The sequence below is a fragment of the Seriola dumerili genome, unplaced genomic scaffold (genome assembly GCF_002260705.1).
Source record: "Seriola dumerili isolate Sdu_G_001 unplaced genomic scaffold, Sdu_1.0 BDQW01000192.1, whole genome shotgun sequence".
Classification (NCBI taxonomy): Eukaryota; Metazoa; Chordata; class Actinopteri; order Carangiformes; family Carangidae; genus Seriola; species Seriola dumerili.
The window spans coordinates 89,847-112,009 of NW_019174447.1; the positions used below are offsets into that span (position 1 = coordinate 89,847).

The 22,163-nt window shown below is 40.8% G+C and overlaps 1 protein-coding gene across 3 annotated transcripts; it reads left to right on the top strand.

Moving 5' to 3' along the window:
• The first annotated feature begins 1,306 nt into the window (after nucleotides 1-1,306).
• LOC111227977 (nuclear factor erythroid 2-related factor 1-like) lies at nucleotides 1,307-20,894 on the top strand. 3 transcript variants are annotated; one of them, XM_022753739.1, is made up of 8 exons: nucleotides 1,307-1,859; nucleotides 3,098-3,259; nucleotides 12,555-12,725; nucleotides 15,812-15,880; nucleotides 15,964-16,110; nucleotides 16,226-16,403; nucleotides 16,959-17,642; nucleotides 17,795-20,894. In XM_022753739.1, exons 1-8 carry the CDS (start codon nucleotides 1,542-1,544, stop codon nucleotides 18,799-18,801), a joined length of 2,736 nt encoding a protein of 911 aa, XP_022609460.1. In that variant the 5' UTR covers nucleotides 1,307-1,541; the 3' UTR covers nucleotides 18,802-20,894. The 3 variants fall into 3 exon arrangements, with proteins under 3 accessions (XP_022609460.1, XP_022609461.1, XP_022609462.1); XM_022753740.1 differs by having other exon boundaries at nucleotides 1,307-1,847; XM_022753741.1 differs by lacking the exon at nucleotides 15,812-15,880.
• Nucleotides 20,895-22,163: the final 1,269 nt, after the last annotated feature.

Consider the following 22,163-nt stretch of genomic DNA (forward strand, 5'->3'; position numbering starts at 1 on the left):
GTGTGTGTGTGTGTGTGTGTGTGTGTGTGTGTGTGTGTGTGTGTGTATCTGCCTTATCTCCTCACACAAACTGTCAAACCTCTTAACTGCTCCCTTTCTGCAGGTCAGGCCACTCTGACAATAGAAGATTAGAGCTGATAACTGAAATGCTGTTATTATTATCATTAGCACAGTGGTGGCAGTGTCATTGTACTGTAGCAGCAACAGTCATATTAGCGATAACTGTAGGCTAACAGCTGCAGGAAAGTAGTATAGTTGTAGTAGCAGCAGTAGCTGAAGAAATAGCAGGAGCAATGGGAGCAAGGATGCACATCCTTAAATAAAAGTAGCAGAGCCACAGTGTAAAAATACAAATTTGCTTATTCATGATCTTGTGATCTTTCTAAACTTAAATTTAAACTTCTCAAACATGAAGAGTTGTTGCTTTCCTGTTTTCTGTGATAGACACTGAATATCTTTAGACTGCTGGTCAAACATGTGAAACTAATGATCAGATTAAGAGAAAACCATACTTAGTGCAAAACATTAAAGATGTTATTTGTAAGTTTTGCTTTTGCTACATAGCTAACATTAGCGTTAGCAGCTGTTTACTTACCAGTCTAGAAGACAAGCGAGTTCAGCAAACTTCATTCCTTTACTTACGAACAGCTGTCTCCCTATCATGTCTTTTCTTTTTCTAAAGTTAGCATGCTAACCAACAAGCTCACTTTTTGACAGAGACTCACTCTGGCCTCCAAAGTGCCCTGAACATGTAGCACTGCTCAGAGGACATATTATAACCTCCTGTCCCCTTTCCTGTGAACGCAACCATGACCAAAGCTCATGTCAGGCGACAATCACCTCCACATGGCAAGAAACCATGTTTGGCAGCAGAGAAAACTTACAAATAGCCTGTTTAAACCATGTTAACATTCTGAGTTATACTTATAATAACCCTTTTGTGTAATATTTGGCCTGTGTAGTCAGTTCTCTGCTCTGAAGCAAATGTCTTTATCCACAGGAAGAAACGTTTGTGGAGTCTCCATGAAGACCGACGTGTTTTGGATGAGCCTGTGAGAACGGGAAACCTTCACATCCAGACATTGTTTCACATTTTTTTCTGTCACAGTCAGCTCCAATAAGAAAAGAGCTCCTTCAAAACTACCATTGAACACTAAGCGACTTTAACAGAGTGGAGCCGTGTAGTGCCTTGTTCAGGGGTACATTATTAATTCTTCCCTAGCTGAGCAATTTTACAGTAGAATTTAATATAAAAAATAAAAATTAAGAATTTTTCAACTGGGATTTTTTTTTTTTTTTAATTTTTAAGTACAAATGAGAGTTTAAAGATTTTTTTGTTGTTGCATTAGGCCCTGTGTGTGTGGGGATTTCTTTTTTTCTAGCCCCTCTCCTTCCACAGGGAGGTCATCACACAGCAGTGTCTGACAAAGCTTTACCCCTTGCCCAAGAACAATACAGCAGAAGAGACACTCATCGCGGTGGTAACCGAACTGAACCCTAGACCCTTTGGGTTTCAGGATCCCACCTCATGACCTCTTTGTATGTCTTCTGACATACTTAAAACCATGCTGTACCTAAAGAAATACTTCACAGAGGGCCTCATCCAGATGGCCATCCTGCTGAGTCTCTGTGGAGTGAGGGTCGACGTGGGACTGGAGCCCTACCTGCCTCCCTCCTGGCATGAGATGATCCTGGGTCCGACCTCGGCTGTGACCCAGACGCAATTTCACAACCTCCGCAACCGCCTGGAGGACGGCCATGGCCTGCATCCCAAGAATGTGGACCTGGATGGGTATTTCACAGCACGAAGGCTGCTAGGCTGGGTCCGCTCTCTGGACAGAGTACAGGTAGGAAAACATGTAAATCTTTATCTCAACACTCCCAATCAAAGGTAATTTTAGGTGTTTCACTGTTGCTATGTAAAGCTTTTATTTAACGTAGGCTTCACAAGTCTCTCACAAATTTAGAAATGTGGTGTTTTCTGTCTTTCCTCCTCCAGAGTCTCAGGATGAAAGGAATAATTTGATATTTTGGATACTCGTCTTCTTGAGAACATTTTCATATCTGTCCGTTTAATATGAAGCTACAGCCAGCACCTGGTTAGCTTGGCTTAGCATTCAGCCTGGAAACAGGGAAACAAAATCTGCCTACCAGCACCTCTAAAGCTAATTTTTACCCTGCAGCTTTTGTATGAATTAAACAAATAAGGTATGACATATTAGTTTGTGATCGTTAGACATACTTGAATGTGAATTTTGTTACCTTTGGACAGAACCATGCTAGCTGTTTCTAGTCTTTGTGCTAAGCTAAACTAACGGGCTACTGGCTGTGGCTTCATAAGTAACATACTGACAGCAGAGTGGTATCAATCTTATATAACTTCTCTGCAGTAAACTGAATCAACACATTTTCCAAATGTTGAATTAATCCTTTAGTGACATCACCTTTGTTGGCTTCTTTCTTTTTATTTTATTAGGAATATTATATAGTATTAGGCACTTGAGAATAGTTGTTCCTTCAGTCTGTTACTGGCTCTGCTCAAAGTTAACAAACACTCTGATGGTTGTCTGGCAACCTAATGGAAATGAAAGGACTCCAGGAAGCCCTGTTGCCCCATTTCCAGTCTTTATGCTAAGCTAAGCTAATCATCTTTAGCACATAGATATAAAAATGGTAATGTTTTCATCCAAATCTCAGCGAAGAAAGCATATAAGCACATTTGCCAAAATGCTGAACTATTCCTGAAAGTAGAGATATTTGTTTTTGCCACACTTCCCTGCAGTTTGAGATGTTGTATTGAATAAAAGCTAGCAGTTTTCTCCTCCTCTCTAACTAATTATTGAATGGCCTTTGAGGACTCTAATGCATCTGCTTTCTCATGTTATTAATAACACAATTGTCTACTGATAAAAGGTTGTCATAGGTTCACATATTAAAATGTTTTAAGCTACATGTCTGTGTTTCTAAATTGTTTTCCCTCCTAGCCTTAAAGAAATGAAGCATGTGAGCTATTATAGGGACAATGAATGTAATAAGCATTTTTTCTCAATGAGAAAAACGTGCCAATTTTTAAAATGCTTCATACCTTTCTCCACAGGTTCCTCATGCAGAGCTGGAGACTTGGCTGGTCCAGAGAGAGCCAGATCCTCTCCCCATGGAGTGTCCAGACCAGCCCTCCCTGCTGGAGAGAGCTCCTGCTGCGGTAGAGAGAGAGCGACGTGATCCATCTGTGGAGCCCAGAGCTTTACATGATAATGAGGTACAGCTGTTTCATTCACACATTGTGGTTCATAACTTTTAGGATTCATGCTCGCCAATGTTCTTGTGCAACATCAGAGCGGGAGCAAATGATTGAGGATCTTTTATCATGTTAAATAGTCTTTTAGCCAAGACTAAATGACTACAACTACTAGCTCTAAGCAACAGCAGTGTACATTTTCCCTCAAATCCCACTTCTCTTTAATTTCTAGGAATTGTAAATTTTATGACTGAAACAAAACATAGATCTCATAGGATTATTATTAAGGTCTGCCATATTTCCCTTTTCAACCAGAAAGTTCTAGGAAGTCTGGTGCCTGAGGAACTGAGCTCTGAAAATAAACTAGGAACTAAATGCCAGGGATGTAGCATGTTCACTGTTTCATACAAGTTGTCCAACCACAAACCGTTCATAGCTGTTCCAACTGACGACACTGCATAGGCTGCAAAGAGAGGGGGAGTAGCAATAGCTCAAATCCTGCCCGCTTTCTCATCACCCAACACAGGGCTGATCACTGTGTGAAGTGGGCATGGACGTCAGATTGTTGGTTTTGGAAAGTTACATCTGGAAGGTGCAGGGGGGGATGGTTCCAAACTATTATTGACAAGCCAAGTTAAGTTATTGATTCTGCGAGGTCTTGAACTGAAGAACTTCTGCGTATAAACCGACACATTGAAGGGATGTGTTAAAAGGTCCAATGTCCAATATTTTTATTTCTAATTGAATGTGCTGGAGCTCAGAGCCTGAAGAAGAAAAAATGTGTAACTGTCCAAACACTTGCAGTCTGGACTGTAAATGAATGAGATGATAAAACTACAGCTATACTAGTGGCTCTGAGAGGCTGCACTGAGGCACAGCAGGGATGTGAGCTAAATGCTAATTCTTGCATGCTAACATGCTCACAGTGACAAACATAGACTATAAATAAAGATGGATGTAGCCTCCGTGGCGTCACCCACAGGTTTCTGAAGAGCAGTTTTGAAGTTCCGTGAACTGCCCCACTGTTGCCATCTTGGCAGTGCCAGACTCCACCTAACTCCAAAAATGGTCCAAGAGGAGGGGTGTATGTGGAGCCCAAACATCGGTCAATGCCGGTTTGTGGCAAGCATACGCTCACCCACCTGTCACTCAAAGCGACACACCCTCAATTCTACATATCTTTAAGTCTTAATAAAATGTAAATGGGTGAGTTATAGTTGTCATGAAGGAGGGAATTAACTGTAGAGACCAAAACTGTTTTTGTACCAGGCTGTAAACATGTTTATTTCGGCTGTAAAGTTGGACATTTTAACATGGGAGTCTGTGGGGATTGACTCACTGTTGGAGCCAGACTGTAGTGGTCATTAGAGGAACTGCAGCTGTTGGCACTTTGACATTTAACTTGAAACCACGTGTGTAGGGTGGAGTGAGAAATGAAAAGTCAGGGGATCTCCAAAGTCATCAGACTTCATCATGGTACTAAAATAAGTAGTTGCTTCTAGTTGAAATTAGTTTCCAAAGCCACACAACAGTCTGTTTGTCATACACTAAAATACACACACACACACATGATGCCACAGAGGTATAAAGGTTTATGAATAAACTGAAGATTTTACTAATTATTCATTTGTAAAATGTAAATGTAACAGTTAGCATTGTGGAGAAGTGTGCTGTTTTTGACAAGAGTGTAATGTCATGTGAGATGATGAGTCAGAGTCAGATGAGTCATCAGAAAACCTGACCTCACCACTGATGACCTCATCAAGGAAATAAAGCATTAGAGTCAGTACAGCTGATCAAACCTGCTGGAGAGAACACACCTTTTAAATAAACACACAGCAGCCGGCGAGTCCAGGACCTTTAAAATAATTCATTGTGCTTGTACTTCAGTAACTTAGTTATTGGTGGTTGTCAGTAGCAACCTCATTTGTTAAGCATTATGTGAACAGGAAAGAACAAGAAGAGTTTCACACATACTCTTACTGTGCGTAAGTCCAAATGGAGTTAGTACAAATGATCTTTTTAAAGCTGCACCAATTAACATTTTCATATTAATAATGGGACTAATAACTGTGTGATATGTGAACATGTTGAATAGAATAATCATCCAACTCTGCACTTACTATATGAACTTGGCACGACAGTGGATTATTCTCTGCTTTATGATGCCTCTGCTGCCCGGAAACTCCTGTTGGACGAGTCAGCATGACGTCCTGTTTTACACACACTGTTGTCTCTTCACTCACATGTTGGTGATGTCTCAGGCCCAGGTACACCAGAGGACTGTGGTGAACTGAGGCTCATAAGACAGTGAAAGAGAAGAAACAAACATGCCTGGAGAGGAGGCATGGGGGAACGGCTCCAAAGACATGGCTGCAGATTCCCTTTACCTGTCAACACGCTATCCAGTGTGTGCTCAGAAAGCAAAAATAAACCTGATGAACACATGAACACACTGAATGTGACAGGGAATTCAGGCAGAGCAGTCTCATCTGTCTTACAGAGACTTGGCTCAAAGATCACACACAGCTACAAAGAGGCTACAGAACAATCAGATCGACGGAGATGAACATAGATCTGCAAAAATCAATAGGACAAAACAGTTCGGCTTACACAAGCAAGTGAGCACCCTGGACTGTCTCTTTTAGACCTTTCTATCATCTGTGAGAGTTTGGACAAATCCCTCTTATTCTCACTAATGATGTTGCAGCAGAGAGACTGATCCCCTCTCTTGTTCTGCAGTTCAACCTGTTTTTATTCTCCTACAATTTAATATGTATAACTTATATGGATTTTTACCAACCTTTCAGCAAAATGTAGACTGTCCAGCTCACCTTACCCGCACTCTTGATCGTTGCTTTGGAAACATCCCTTTATACCTCTAAGGCTGTTTGCAGAACGGCCCCCTGGGAGATCAGACCCTTTGCCTAAGTACAAGGCACCAGTGAAATGAGTGAGGCCTGTCACCAAAGTAGTAGTAGTAAGTGTTTTTTGAGGAATGAAAAGAGAAAATGTAGTGTAAGACAAAAACTGTGAGAATCTTCCCAATCAACAGGACTCGGGTGTTAAAAGAACTGAGAGGATGTCTTAATGAACGTTACCTATTGCAGCGGTGACACTGAATTATTCCCTGAGGAAAGGAGACAAGACTAAAGAAATGATTGTTTGAGCCAAGCAGATTTAAAAACGGAGCTTGTTGTATCTAATGGCTTGGTGCAGTCTTGGTCTGCAATTGAACTTCTCTGAAAATACAAATTATTATATTTTTAAGAACTACACACAATAGCTTCATCTTCTTAGTACATAACAGTTTTCTGAGTGAGTCAGTCATTCGGTGCAGATCCCTGAGAGTGCTTTAACGTTCCACTTGACTTCACGGTTTGGTCATTTGAATTGCAGGCTGAGGAATAAGCTTCCTAGAATAGTTGACGTTGCTAGCTACATAATTTGGAGGCCCCAGGTGAAGCTGAATGAGCTGTGTACTGCCAGGACAAGAGATAAAGCTCTAAACGCCCCAACAGATAGGTGTCATCCTTTATTTTCTCAGATTGAGATTCTTAACCCTGATATCTCGTTCACACGTGTTTTATTTGGTTCTTATTTTAATTGTTCCCTTTTCTGCTGTTTTTTATGTTATTGTGAGACAAAGACAATTTTCCAGAAATTCTATTCTACTCTACTCTGCCACAAATCTCCCCTTTAAGTCAAATAACATATGGGCTACAGTAGGTAATGTAAGTGATCTGGATGGCATCGCTGACTTCATGTTCCTGCTTGCATGAACTATGAGCTCCATTTATTAATGGCCACACCTCAGACATGTCTGGTCAAGCTTTGACCTATAAAACAAATTCAAGCACATACATTCACATTTGTTTACAGGACTGCTGCTCTAGTTATAAAAGACTGTCAGATCTTTCAGTTCAGATACTGACATGTTGAAAATAAACTGTAGAACTCATCATGTACGCAGGGACTGTAAGCCTCAGGCTTACAGTCTACAGACTGAAGCAGGAGTTATACTTTGGTGTCTAGGATTTAAGCAGGAATTATTATTCCAAGAAGATCCATGCAAATATTTCTGCAGGTCTTTACACTGTTGTTAATTCCAGAGGCCACAATGATCCATCATCTTTAACAACAGCCAAATAAACACGTTCCATCACTTCATGTAGAATCACACACACTAAACTGTGACTGCATAACATGCACGCAGACACAACACAGGTTTGGACCATATATAAATAACCCAGATACTGGCCTACGTGTTGAGTCTGGACACACACACACACACACACACACACACACACACACACACACACACACACACAGTCATGTATCATGCAGGCAGTGTCAAGCAGAGCAACAGGCGGCAATTTACTGTCTGTGTTTACAGAAGAGTCACTATTCTTAGTTTAGACAGAGTTGGTGAAAGTTTTTGGTTCATGTCAGCAACATTATATATAAATATACGGGCATTAATAAAGCAGATGGGGGGGAATTCATCCACATATTTTTTAGATCATTTTGTGTTTTAGTTTCTTCAGGTCTAAACATGTTAAAGGAATTATTTTCCATCTTGGTAAATACACTTTTATACTGTGTGGTAGAGTTAGATGTTGACATTGCTAACACTCTTATGTCTGTATGTTAAATATGAAGCTACAGCCAGCAGCTGGTTAGCTTAAAGACTAAAGATTCATTACTTTTAGCTGTTTATTTTGCCTGCTACGCTCGCTTGCTAATTACTTTTCATAGCTCTCAGTTGCAGCTGATGGTGTTCAGGTGTTGTAAGTGGCTCTGGTTGGTGAGAGCTGTGTCCTGTGCAGTCACCTCATCACAGCTTGGGCTGATTATTGTGACAATAACTACACCAAAGATTAGACTTAGACCAACTTGTTATCCTATTTGTGTGTTCATTTTCCTTCGAAACACAACAGTTTTTTTTTTGTTTTTTTTTAACCAAATTATAATTTCAGATTCTCAGAATTAGTTGAGCTTCTCCAAAGTCTTTTCATGTACCCCCCCTGTGGTACATGCACCCCTGGTTGCTCTACTGTAACTATGAAATCTAGGACTAAAAAAACAAAAAATATATATTTTCTGTTGTTTAAATCAGTGTATTTCATTCCACATGATTAGTTTTTCCCCATTGTTATGTTTCCAATCCCTTTAATATGAATTCTGACAGTGTTTAAGTGTTTAGTACATTCATGCACCATGATGACAGAAACTTTCAAATTAGAATTTGTATTAACCAGTTGTCTCGGGCTCCCATTCAATTCCAAATAGTACTGACAACTGGAGACCAGTTTGTCACTTTGAATGTGAAGCTACTGGAGCTGACAGAATTGATTAATTAATTGATTGATTAGTTGATTGACAGAAGAGTATGCTGCTTTTTTACTCTTCTGTGGTAGGAAACTGAATATTTTGGACTTTTCCAGACAAAAGCATATTGATGATGTCATCTTTGGCCCTTGGGAGTTGTGCAGCTCTTTCCACTGTTATGTCACGTTTTAGAGACAATAAGAGCTTAAAGCTTAGAACAGTATTTTTCTAATATTTGTTCTGAAAAAGGACAAAGACAAAGAAAAATGGAAGATATGTCCTAAAGTTCTGAAAGGAGAAAAAGCATATTCTGTGATGGTGAGCAGAGAAGAAACATATGATCTTAATGGGAATGAACACACACACACACACACACACACACACACACATACATACATACATACACATACACCCACACACACAAACAAATACACCCTCACAGGACTTTACAGATTTGACATAGCACATAGAGATCTAAGTACATGGCGGACTACCACCCTCTCTCACCCTCCAACTGAAAGTGAATATAACAGTGTTTTTGAATTCCCCTCATGTATCAAATGGCACTCATACACACAAACACACATACAGTCACACACATGCACAAAACACTGAACTAGCTTCCTCCTGGCCTTGTGACCGACTGGCTTGTTTTGAAACCTGATCACTGGCCCACTGCGTCCTGACACACATTTACATTCTTCAGTTTTGCAATCCCCTCCTGTTTACTGCATCTACACACACACACACACACACACACACACACACACACACACAGAGATGCAAAGAGGCAGAAAGCATGCATGTAAACAAATGTGCACAAATGCATGAGGTGCAAACGTGTGCTTCCATATCCAGCAGAGGTACAGGAAAGGTAAACGGGAAATCATGCTTGTGCCAAGAGGTATCAGCTTCATACAGTGGCAGTAAAATAAATCTGATCTTCATCTACGTCACAAGTTTATACAAACACAGTGTCCCTGAGCTTATATCACACAAACAGTTGTAATAGTTTGTGTCTTTGTTGCACAGTGTTGGTGGAAAAAGTAAGCAGACCCTTGGATTTAATAACTGATCGAACCTCCTTTGCCACGAATAGAGCTGAAACAAGCTCTTAGGATGTCTGTTGTGAGCGGCTCCCTTCAGCTCATTCCACAGCTTCTCTCCTGGATGAAGGTCTGACTGGGCCACTGCAGATGGTGGATTTTCATTGTCTAGTAGATTTACTTCTCCTGAGCTTCAGCAGGTGGACAGACACCCAGACATTATTCTGTAGAGACCTTGATAAACTTGAGAATAAATTTTCCCCTCCATGATGTGGAGCTGTCCGGGTCCAGGGGCAGCAAATCTGCCCCAGATCATGATGCTCCCTCCACTGTACCTCATTGCTGGGATGATGCTTTCAAGTTATGTGTTCCTCCCAAACAATTCAACCTCAGTTTCATCAGTCCACAAAACATTTTCCCAGAAGCATTGTGGAGAGTCAAGGTGCTCTTTGGTGAACTTCAGGAACACAGATATTTTTGGAGCGCAGCAGCTTCCTCTGTTGTATCCTGCCATGGACACCATGGTTCATACAACCACGTACCATCATTTAGTTTTTTTGGTAAACTCATGAACCATAGATTATTTCTAGCTCCAATGATTCTTTTAAGTCTTTAGCTGTTACTCTGGGCTTCTTTTTTTTTTTACCTCACTGATTATCCTACATTGAGCTTTTGGAGACATCTTAGCTTAGACGCCTGCACTTCGAGGGTGAGTATCCACAGAACTGAATCATCTCCATTTAAAGACAGTTTGTCTAACTGAGGTTCGATGACTACTGACTCCAGTTAGCTTTTATTCACTGCGATTAGCTGAGAACTTCACATACTTTTTCCAGCTATACTATAAATGTTTGAATGACGTTTCAATACGGACAAGATCAATACAACGATTTGTGTTATTAGTTAAAATATATTGTGTTTGTTCATTATTGTAACTCGGATGAAGGTCTAACCATGATTTAAGACAGAATTATACATGAACACAAAGGCTTCACTTACTTTTGTAATTTGCCACTCTAGATGAGACATGAAGTGAATGTTGAAATGTACAGTGTGTAATAATGGACCTGAACATATGTAGTTTTGCTCACTGCTGTGTTATTGGAAAAATAATCCTAGATAGACTGATAGGAATCGGCTGTGCATGTGGAACATTTATACAAGTTAATACCAGGTCTGAACAGGACTGTAGATCCGCACCCATGTCATCATGGCAGTGTACTTAAGCCATCAGAGCTCTACTCACTCTTTTCACCTGAAAGCTTCGCTGTCATTGGCTCTTCCTGCTGCTGTTCATATAGTGTTTCAAAGTCCTCACCAGGCTCCGTGCCCATGGTCCTCTATGGGGGGTAAGTTAGTATCACCACTCCTCACTCCCTGCTGTGCTGAGCTTGATGCTTGTTGTGGGGAGTGACGAGGTCAGAGCTTAGAGGCCAGATATCAAAGCTCTACGTATTCGACATTCACATATCATCTGTTCTGTTTGAGCTGGCTGCGGGCTGGCTCAGACCGCCGCTACAATCACAGAGCACACTACTGTCACTGCAAGTAACTCTCACACACTCTTTTAATCAGTGTTGGTTTAGTTGAGCCGCCATCTGTATCCCTACGACCTCTTTTGCTCACCTGAAAATTATTCAGGTAATTTAATGAAATTAGTATTCTAATAAATAATATATTATATTATAGGACAGTTGGTGTTCATCATCTCATAAACATCAGAGTTCAAGTTGTATATGAAGTTTGAGTTTGGGTCATTAGTCAGTAGCAACACTTTCATGTGTCGAGATCGATCAGTGTCAAGAAACTGGGTCAATACTATTTGTGATTCTTTGAGACTTGTATCATACTCTTTTTTTTCCCCATAATATTCATGTTGTGCACTGCAGTCTGTACTTGTATAGTTTGGGTTCTTTTGGCTCATTTTCTGCCCTCATGTAATTTGCATGGCACCTTTTAGTCCTGGAGCCCATCTGACGGTTTCTTCCACATGTGCTGTTTTTAGGAGGTAGTGTACACCTGCTCAAGGGGCGTGTCTTTGTTTTTACATAATCAAGAATCAGTGATGGTAAATGTCAAAGTCAGTAAAGACTTCTCAACGACTCATCATCCAATCCTTGTCAAGTTACGTAGGGTGGCGCCTGAGAGTCAACTGTCCTGAGCTTCCACAGTTTCATGACATGACTTCATGACTAATGTGTCATTTCTCTACATTTAAGTACTTTTTGGACTCTTGCAGATAAAGGTAAAATGCTATAATGATTTTTTTTGTGGGGAATCAGTGGGATTATTAAGGATTATTAGTCTGATAAATTTGGCATTCAGTTGCATTCTTAATATGTGTATTGGGAGAGTGGCATAGACTCTGTACTGTATGTTACATACAGCTACATACTACATACGTGTCCTTACTTGCCAGCTGCTGCGAGTCCCTGGGTTTGTCTGTAAACCCCCAGCCATGTCAGAAGAAGGTTAAAGCTATTCTAAGCCTGGCTGTCTGTCTCTGGGTAAAATTGGAGCCTTTACGTTCTTTACATACAGACTGGTGATACCGAAGACATAACTACAGTGTTGTACACTCTAGTAGTTAGCGTGGTGGCGTGTTACTCTTTCATAATTTTTTATGTTAGATCTCGGTGTCATTCCTTTGGTTGCCTTGAAGGCTGAATGGAATTACAATAAGACTAAAAGGTACCTGACCAAAACCAATCATACAAAAAAACAATTACTGCACCTCTAAATGAGGTTCCATATTGTAGTGGTTATTACTTCTGCTTTACATGCAGAATGTCCTGGATTTAGGACCCAGTGGAATCAATGCTTTAGGAGCTGGCTTGTCTCCAGAGCTTGTTCAGTAGTGAACATAATATGTTAACCCACTGTTAAGGCGCAGTGGTGTCTCTTACCTGATCATTTGTCATTTTTGTCTCTGCAACCAGGAAGGAACACCAGGACGCGGTGCTCTAAATGAGAGGGGACAAGAAGAGGAGGATGAAGAGGACAACCTGGCCAGGATGCAGCAGTTTTACAGTTGGACAGAGGGAGGAGGACGACCAGGAGGTTCCTACGGCCGTACTAACAGAGAACTGACTCGGAATGAAGAAGACCCGGTAAGTAACGTTTATTTTAATGGCACAGTGACAATAAAATTACACATTATTTATTTTTGTGCTTTCTACTTTGAAGATAATAAAATTTTGACAAATATTCAGCTGGAGCTAGCAGCTGGTTACTGTAGATTTACATAAAAAAACTGGAAACAGAACTGGCTGTGTCAGAAAGTACTAAAAATCAACAAAATACCATCTCGCAAACTCACTAATTCACATGTGATATCTTATTTGTTTAATCTCTACAAATGCAAAAGTGTAAAAATGAAATTTGGCTGTTTTATGGGGAATTACAGTACCAGTCAAAACACACTTTCCCATTCAAATGAAATGACTGGTACTGTGTGTGCCCCAAAACTTTCTGGCAGGGATCAGTTGCCAGACACTCACTAATTTGTCACTAATTTGACATATCAGGTTAAAGGTCTCAGTTTGCTTGAAATGAACCAGGTCATCGTCGCCTCTCTCTAGCTGCATCTCACCTGCTCCTCAAGCTCTGTCCAAAAGTGTAACAGCATCCTTAACTCATCTTTATAGTGACGATGCAGTGTGTGAAGACTTCAAAGAGAGCTTGAGAGAAGTTCAAACCCTGACTACTTGTACATCTCTGCACACACACAGTTGTGCATGGTAAATAAATTCAGACTTCGGAAAGGGGGTTTCAGATGCTGTTAGACAATCTGACGAGCACTATGGTTTAAGCACACTGAGGCCTTAAGTGTTGTAGACAGAAGTGTTGTGTTGTTTGTCCTTCATGAGCAAGAGCAAGAATGCAAAGTAGTCACCTGGTTATATTATATGAAAACATTAGCTAATGGTTGCGAGGAATGGCAACAGGAAGAAGTTAGTGAACATCACTTTAACTGAATGAGCATATCAGCCTAAGCTGTTTGTAGTAGACCATTAGCAATGCAAAGTTGTAGAGTCTGAGTTGCTGACCGGACTATTAACCAAAATTTCTCACAACCAGTAGGCTATCTACTTTTTTTTGACATACGTATATGCGTATATGTTTAAAGTTGTGTGTGTGTTAGCTTAGGTGATCAGAGCGTCTTTCATGCTTGAAATCAGAGCCTGATGCTTCATCTTTAAACGCTGGACCAGAGCCAGCTCAGCAGAATAAGAAATCATGAATGACACACTATAGCAGCTGCACCCCAGGGTGCATGTTACACCAAGAGTGTGCTTTCTAACACGTATAGCTATGCATGTGTGCGTAACAGATGAAGATGAAATAACTGCGGACCATTAGCTTATTTCAGTTCACCTTCTGACATATTTCATAGCGGCATTAAAAATTATCAAACGTGGGTCGCGTAAGTCGCATCACTGTCTCTTGTTTTTAGGGCAGATCTGCTACCCAGGATCCACTTTTCTCACATACCACTCCTGGTCAAAGGTCAGAGGTGAGACGTGTCTGATTTGTGTAAGGATCCAGTGAAGATGGAAAGAGTAGACAGACATTTCTTAGAATGAAATTGAAGAAAGAAAGCCGTGAGAGAGAGAGAGAGAGAGAGAGAGAGAGAGAGAGAGAGAGAGAGAGAAGAGAGAAGAAGAGAGAGAGAGAGAGAGAGAGAGAGAGAGAGAGAGAGAGAGAGATTGATTTTGACAAATGCATGAATTTTTTAGAAGCCATCCCGCTCATGCCACCACATGTGGGTCACACTGAAACTACTTCTTGGTAAAGGGACATTCCCTAGAGGAAGCTTCTGGATAACAGCCAAACACTTACCAATAATGTTCACAGCTGGTCTTAATCTGATTGTGATGGGAAAGTGTTTTGTCATCATTAAATGTTAAACAATTAAACAGAAATGACTCCTCTAGAGATCCAGCATTTGTATCAGAATTTAACTTTTATACTAACAAGAAGAAGAACAGGTTTCAAAGTAGCCCCATTCCCATTCTAGCAGCATGACTCGAGAGATGGCAATAGATAGATAGATAGAAATTCATGTCCATTAGCTCATATTTGGTAATAATAACAACAACAAAATTAATAATAATTATAACAATAATAATAAAAAACAGTTGATAATAAATAAACAATAATAATAAGATTAGTCCACTTCCTTTGGCTGATGGGAGTGGGAACAAAGGATCTCCTGAACCTCTCTGTTCTGCAGCGCAGTGAGATGAGACATTTGCTGCACCTTTAGCTGCTTCTCTGTCCTGCCAGAATGTTGTGGAGAGGATGGTTGGTATTGTCCAAGATGGCCTCCATCTCACATTGCATGCATCTCTCCACAACAGTCCTGAGTGAGTCCAGACTCCTGCCAAGCACAGACCCAGCCTTTTTAACCAGCTTGTCCAGTCTCCTTGTGTTCATGTGGGACATGCTGCCGGCCCAGCAGACTGCAGCATAAAAGAGTACACTGGTCACCAATGTCACAATGGCAGTGAGTTTATGTGGGCCACTATTTTGGACCCAACTAAAATATCTCTTCAACTATTGAATGGATTGCAATGAAATTTGATACATACAGTATATTCAAGATCCTCAGAGGATGGATCTTTATAACTGTAGTTATCCCCCAACTCTCCCTGTAGCACCTTCCTCAGGTTGACATTTGTGGTTTTGAATGAAATGTCTCATTAACTACTGGATGGATTGCCATTAATTTGATAACCGACATCATGTTCCCCACAGGATGAATAGGGACACGATTAACAGCATACAGCCATGCTGTAAACCTCACTAAAGGAAAGGGATCACCGCCATCATTAGGATTCATCCTCTATGCTAAATATCATGGTTATTCATTTAATAGTTCTTGAGATATTTCACAAAAAGCCAAAATTATCAACCTGCTAGTGGCACTAGAGAGAGAGTCAGGGGATCACCAAGTTCAGTAGGATTGACCCTCTGGACCACACATTTCTGTTCAGAATTCCAATCTATTCACAGTAGTTGAGCTATTTTAGTCTGGAGCGATGGACTGCCCAACCGATAGACAGACCAATAGTGCCATCCTCTGAGCCATGCTGCTAGCATGCCAAATAAAAACTGAAACCAGTGTCTTTATTGTAGCCTTTTCTCTCTAAACCTCCCTGTCTGTTTATTTCTCCTCTCTCCCTATTTTCAGACTTCTTTCTCCTTCGAGGAGTGTTTGAGGCTGTTGGATGAAACCTTTCCATTTACAGAGGAACAAGAGGTATTACCATAGCCTTAAGTTCTCTTGTGTCCTCCTTTGAACTTTAACAGTACTTAAAATGGTCGTTCTTTCTTGTCGCTCAGTTAAGTGATGTTGGCAGTAGAAGTGGAGAGCTGGAACGTCACCCACCAGGCAGAAATCCCCTGCTGTCCCCCATCATCCTCTCTAATAACCCCTCTTTGGACCTGGAGCTCTGCTGGCAGGACCTATTCGCTATCATGGAACCTGAGGTAACTGGGAGGATGAAAGTAGATGAAATCCCATTTAGCAAAAAAGAATAAGATGCTGAGATGAATAAGCCAAGATGCAGTGAATTTAGATCAGTTTTGTATCCTTCCTCTCCAGAACACAGATGTTGATGATGACATGATGACATCATTTGACCACGCCCCAGATTCAAGACCATCTGGGACCCCTTGGGGTGTTGGGTCTGCAGCTCTGCACCAAAACTGTAACAGCCTTGACAACGGCATAACAGACGTTGATCAGGAGGTCCCTCTAATGGAGACTCCAGTGCAGCACGGTAATTCAATTCAAAAGTTGAAGTTTGGTGTAAGAATTCATGGCCAGTATTCTTACACTTCAAAAACTCAACAATTGAGCTTAATGATTGATTCATGACAACAAAATTGTCAAACTAACTTGTTTCTGAAGCTGTTGACCACACTCATAGCCTTCCTCAATGGATGGAGTTGATCATTTGTCATTTGAAGCTGGCTTAGTCATCATCACTTCACCACCAAAATTCTGTACATTGGCCATGTGATAAGATCGAAACTATTTTCATAACAAATGAGACTCCATTTACTGAACAACCACAAGGTGTGGTTGAAAACTTATAATAATGATAATATAATAATATAATGTAATATATCTTTAAGAGTAAGCTAAACTTTGTGTTGAGATTTTTTTTTATCAACGTCTTCAAAAATGATCCCAAGTGACCCCTTGGAAAATAGACAGTAAACAATCTTGTTTTTCTTATTTTCTGAATTTTCCATTAATGAATATACCAAAAGTGCTGTTGCATTTCCAAAATTCTTCATACTTTTCAACAGTGCCCTTCCTTTCTCTCTAGGTTTGTTGCAGTCTCCAAGCCAGTCAGTGCTAGAGCCAGCCCTGCTTCCCCTCATCCCCAGTGCAGAGTTGGATGACCACAGTTCAGCCTTAAACACAAGGGACATTTTGAAAAACTCAAACATGAATACCTTGCACAGCCCTCCAGATCACATGGATCTCTTGGGAGAGGATCCTTCAGAAGATTTCTGCATGGGACAAAATGCTGAAGATAACTCAAGTACCCTAAACATAAACCTGCTGGCACAAGATATTGTAGATAACATGGAAGCCAGTCCGGGTTTACAGTACGATCTCTACCCTGAAGACACGGCTAGCTTTGATGTTAATTTTCATTTGCGTGACTTAACACCTTCTAGTTCTGCCGCATCTCTGGGGGGTAATAATATGACCGAAGACCTTCTGACATCTCCCTCCAGTGTCTTTCTGGTTGACAAGGAGGATGTTGGGGATGACGATGGTCTCCCTAGCCCACTTAGTGACCTCCTAGTGGATGCTGCCATCTTAGATGAGATGAAATTGTTTGACATGGCTCTGGAGGAAGGATTCAGTCCGGAGATGGCAGCCAGGCTTGAAGAGGAGGGCTACCTGGACTGTGAAGTAGCCAAACGGGACACTGGCAGAGATGATGACCACTCAGTCTCAGTCACAGAAGATCCACGTGAACCAAGAAGCCATCAACAAGGTAATTAAATACGTATTTTTAATATAAGTATATATATAAGTATTTTTCTACATCTGTGTACCTTCTTTTTCAAGAGCACACTAATGCTAAATTCAAGTCCTTACTATAAAACTGTAGAACTTACCTTGACTTTTCATCTTCCCTTCTCCTAGATGGTGAGGAGGAGGCAGATTCCGACTCTGGTCTTTCCCTGGACTTCAGCCACAGCCCTGCTTCTCCAACTGCCTCAGAGACCTCTTATTATTCCTCTTCTTCCTCCTCTTCATCAACCACCTCTTCATCTTGTGTGTCAGCTGTGGAAAGTCCATACTACGAAGATGAAGATGAAGATGCTGAGGAAGGGTTAGTTAGTTCGGACATGGAAGTGGAGGTGACAATAAAACAGGAGGAGCTGGAAGAGGAGGAGATGGGAGCAGTAGGAGGAGGGTTTCCTGAAAATGTTAAACTTTTTTCTGCCAACTATGGTGATCGCAAACTGTTGAATGGCTTTCCGTGGCTGGAGCATATCGGCCATGATCACACGTACAACCAGCCCTGGTCCTCCACCTCCCCTCCATCCCTGGGAAAGATGCCCACCAAACACACCAAATCCTCCCAGCCACATCACAACCGCAGGCATTACCACTACTCCTCCTCCAGACACATCTCTGAGACCAAAATGTGGAGCAGAGATGAACGACGTGCACGTGCCTTGAAGATCCCTTTTTCCAATGAGCTGATTGTAAATCTGCCAGTAGACGAGTTTAATGACTTACTGACCAGTTATCAGCTAGGCGAGGATCAGCTTGCCCTCATCAGGGACATACGACGCCGTGGTAAGAACAAGATAGCTGCCCAGAACTGCAGGAAGAGGAAGATGGGTGTACTGCTGGGACTGGAGGATGAAGTGTCTGGTTTGAGGCGCCACCGTTTGCGGCTGCTTCGAGAGAAACAAGACGCCCTGAGGAATCTGCAGGAAATGAAACGTCGACTGAACACCTTGTACCAGGAAGTCTTTTCCCGGCTAACGGATGAGGACGGAAGGCCACTGGATGCTACAGAGTACATGCTTAATTTCGGGGACAATGATAGTGTTGTGGTGGCTTCGCGCGAACAAGAGGCATGGCTGCCACAGACAGGAGAAAAAACAAGCAAGAAACAGAGAAATAAAAAGAAGTGAGGAGGTGGACAAGCCAGGAATATTCTCACAGGAGTTTTTTTGGGCATTATAAAATGCAAGGAGAGTAAAGAGATTCCTTAAGAGGAATGATGCAGTTGTCGATGAAGGAACACAGGAATTCTTTATCTGGTGTCAAAGGAAGATTTTAAAAAATACCATTAAATCCTCAAACACCCAAACAGATATCTCGGATGGTGATGTTTTTTAAAAGAATTGGTGGATGGCTGGAGAGGAAGTCAAGACAGAAGAAAAAGGAGTTCCCTGAAAGGAATTATTAACCTGATTATGTTGATGATAGGACAACCTTTACTCCAGGATGTGTTGCTCTCCATTCTTCACTATAAACATTTTCTACACTGGGAAAGGACTTGAATCCAACTCTTATGTTTACATAACACTGAGGTAAATCTAGGCCGCTAAAACAACAGTCGATAGAGGACTTTGGACCAGAATTTAATGAAGTCTTCTATGCAAAATCCTGCTCTCAGTTGCCAAAGAGACTTGAAAATATTAAAGAAGCCATCAGGCTGGTCCCTGACTGTCGGCTAATTTAGCCAATCATAGACACTACAGTGACTGAGCCACAAAAGAAAGGTTGCTGGTGCCAGTTAACTGACTTAGAAAAATAGTTGAAAAATGTAACATTTTGTCTATATAAGCTATATCACAATGTGGCATCACTTGTTAGTAGAATATAATTTTGGTGTCCTCAGAGTATTTGTTAGTAATAATAAAAAGTAAAATCAAAATAAAGCCAGTGTTATAAGTCATGGTGGATATATGGTCTTTGAGAAAGATGACCAGATGATGATATGTCATCTTCCATCATGTGACACGGAAAGTGATTGGAGATGGGAGAAAGAATATGAAGAATTTGGTGGACAAGGAGCCTGGAGCTTCACCAGTTTTCACACCTGTGCATACCTGATCACTCATTAAAGAAAGTGGGCTGTTGGATTGTTGAAGCCACACCGTCCCAACACCACAGACTGAACTGACTGAAACAAACAATTTGTTATACACTGATGAACTGACTGAGGAATTACTTTTTCCCCCCGTGTACTAAAAGGATGCATGATAGCATGTGGATTTCAACTGTGCCTTTTAATATGTTTTTATGTTTTTATGTTTTACAACACACCTATTTGTCTGTGAGGCTGCAAAAATCCTATTGTCTAGTTCAAACAAGATGGTGGTAATCTGTGTTTCAACCGTAGCTGAAGTTGAAGCTGAAATTCAAAACAGGACTAAAGCCTGCTGTCACTCTTGGCAGGTCTGAAACACATGGGATAAATATAGACAACAGTGGAGTTAAGTCGTTAAGCTATTAATGTTCAAAGATTGATGGGTATGGAAGTGTAAGTCAGATGCCACAAATACACATTGAACTGACTCAGTAAAACTGTCAGATTTGAACAGACTGATAAATTCAAATTCTAACATTTCTCAAAAGTGAAGGCAAGTTTGTGTTTGAGTTGTTTTAAGTTAGCATGTCACCCTCTGGTGGTTGTGCAGAAAGAGAACGGCATAGAGATTCTGATGAAATTATTACTGCAAAGGAAATGGCAACAAAGTTTACCTAAATGTAGTGTTCTATATTGTGGTTGGGAAAGACGTCTATTCAAAGGTAGTAGGGGAAGTCATGTTACTAATAATAGTAAATTTAGTTTCTCAGGGATTAGCATAGTCAGAAGAACATGCTAATAAATACTTTTACTCCATGTGTAGTCAGAACACATTCAGTTTTTAATACAGTAACTCAGTGTTTGTTTGTTTGTTGTTGGGTTTTTTTTAAGCAGTAGTAGTAGTGGTAGTAGGTGAACAGTACTTGTACTAAAAAAAAACAAAAAAAACTGCTGTACTACCTGTGCCCCTTGTATAGCGAAGACATGCAGTGGAATTAAATGGGTTATACCAAAATCCCATCTTATATCCTGCAGACGTGTCTGTCACTACCACTGATGGAACAAGCCTCTATTTGTTGTTGTGGTTGTTAAGTGTTTACTTTTTATAAATGCCCATTTGTGCTTGTTGGTATTCAAAAATTTCTCAAACCTCATCTTTTCTATTATTAAAAACGTCTTTGGGTGTTAGTTGAGTTGCCTCTCTGGTGTTTAATAGCAGAAAGCACGGCTATCAGATGTGGCTATTTGTTCATTTTAACTGGGTCTGTCTGTATAAACTGAGCCTTAGCCTACCTTAGCCTACCTTAGCCATTATGGGTATTGTAGGGACAGATCACAGGTTTTGGCTGTACTCAGAAAAATAGAGTACATTCTGGGTTGTAAACATTCAGGTTATGTTCGAGACTTATACCATGTTGATGCCAACTATAAAGGTGGTTTTTAATAATGTGATACTTGTTTTGAAAACTCATTTTGTCAATACAGAAACGGACCCACTGGCAACACAAAATAAAGGCCAACATTGGTGTTGACTATCTCACAAAGCTCTCATAGCTGTGGAGATTTTATCTTCCCCACTGTGTACCATTCAAAACAAAAATTACACCACAGTACAAACAGTTATGAAAACGAAAAACCTTTATTGTCCAAAACAGACAATCAAAGGAAGATCAGCAATGACAGTGACATTCCAAGGAAAACCAATATACAAGCAACAAGACAACACAAGCTAATACGCTAAATACAGAGAAAAGTTTCTGAGACAAGATAGAAAATCTAACCAGGAGACCCGGGTACAGCTAATTCAATCCCTTCCTGCCAATGGAGAAGTGTGACGAAGGGCAGTTGAGGTTTCAGTCATAATACTGACGTACACAGTGAAGAAACTCGAGCGTCCCACAGGCCAGAAAAAACAGACAAGAAGAAAGGGTAGGATTAGACCTGGGCTAGAGATGCTTAACAACAGCGTAGGCAATTATCACAGCTAGCTTAGCGTCAGATGTTTGACTGCAAATGCTAAAAACTGTATTTACAGCTGAGCCAAAAAGCAAAAATTATTCTCACGTACTGACCTGTAATTCAGCCTCAGAGGTACTGTGAGAATTTTGATATGCTTACACACTCTGTGGTCGCTTGTTGGGGCTGTGAACACGTCTTCCATCATGTATTACCAAGGGTTAGAGCTCATTAAAATATTAATCAAATTCTGTGGAAAAAGGGTAAATATTTAAAAATAGCTGTCGAAGGGTGGTGACACGAGGCGGGCGAAGCGGAAAAGACCACAAATGTCCACTGGGAATAGAAAAATATAATTAAGGAAAAATATTTTCAGAGTGAAATTCTCTCTTCAAGATCGGTTCTCAAAGCAGCAGCAGGCCACCCGAAGCAAACAGTTCAGAGACAGGGGATTTGAACTAGCTAACCCGGGTCCGCTAACAGAGGAAGCTACAATATTAG

Excerpts from the sequence above, each read along its gene's own strand:
- LOC111227977 (XM_022753739.1), top strand. The coding sequence starts at position 1,542 with ATGTCTTCTGACATACTTAAAACCATGCTGTACCTAAAGAAATACTTC. Across the intron at positions 12,726-15,811 it reads CTCGGAATGAAGAAGACCCG|ACTTCTTTCTCCTTCGAGGA; the intron begins GTAAGTAACGTT and ends CCCTATTTTCAG. Across the intron at positions 16,404-16,958 it reads GGAGACTCCAGTGCAGCACG|GTTTGTTGCAGTCTCCAAGC; the intron begins GTAATTCAATTC and ends CTTTCTCTCTAG.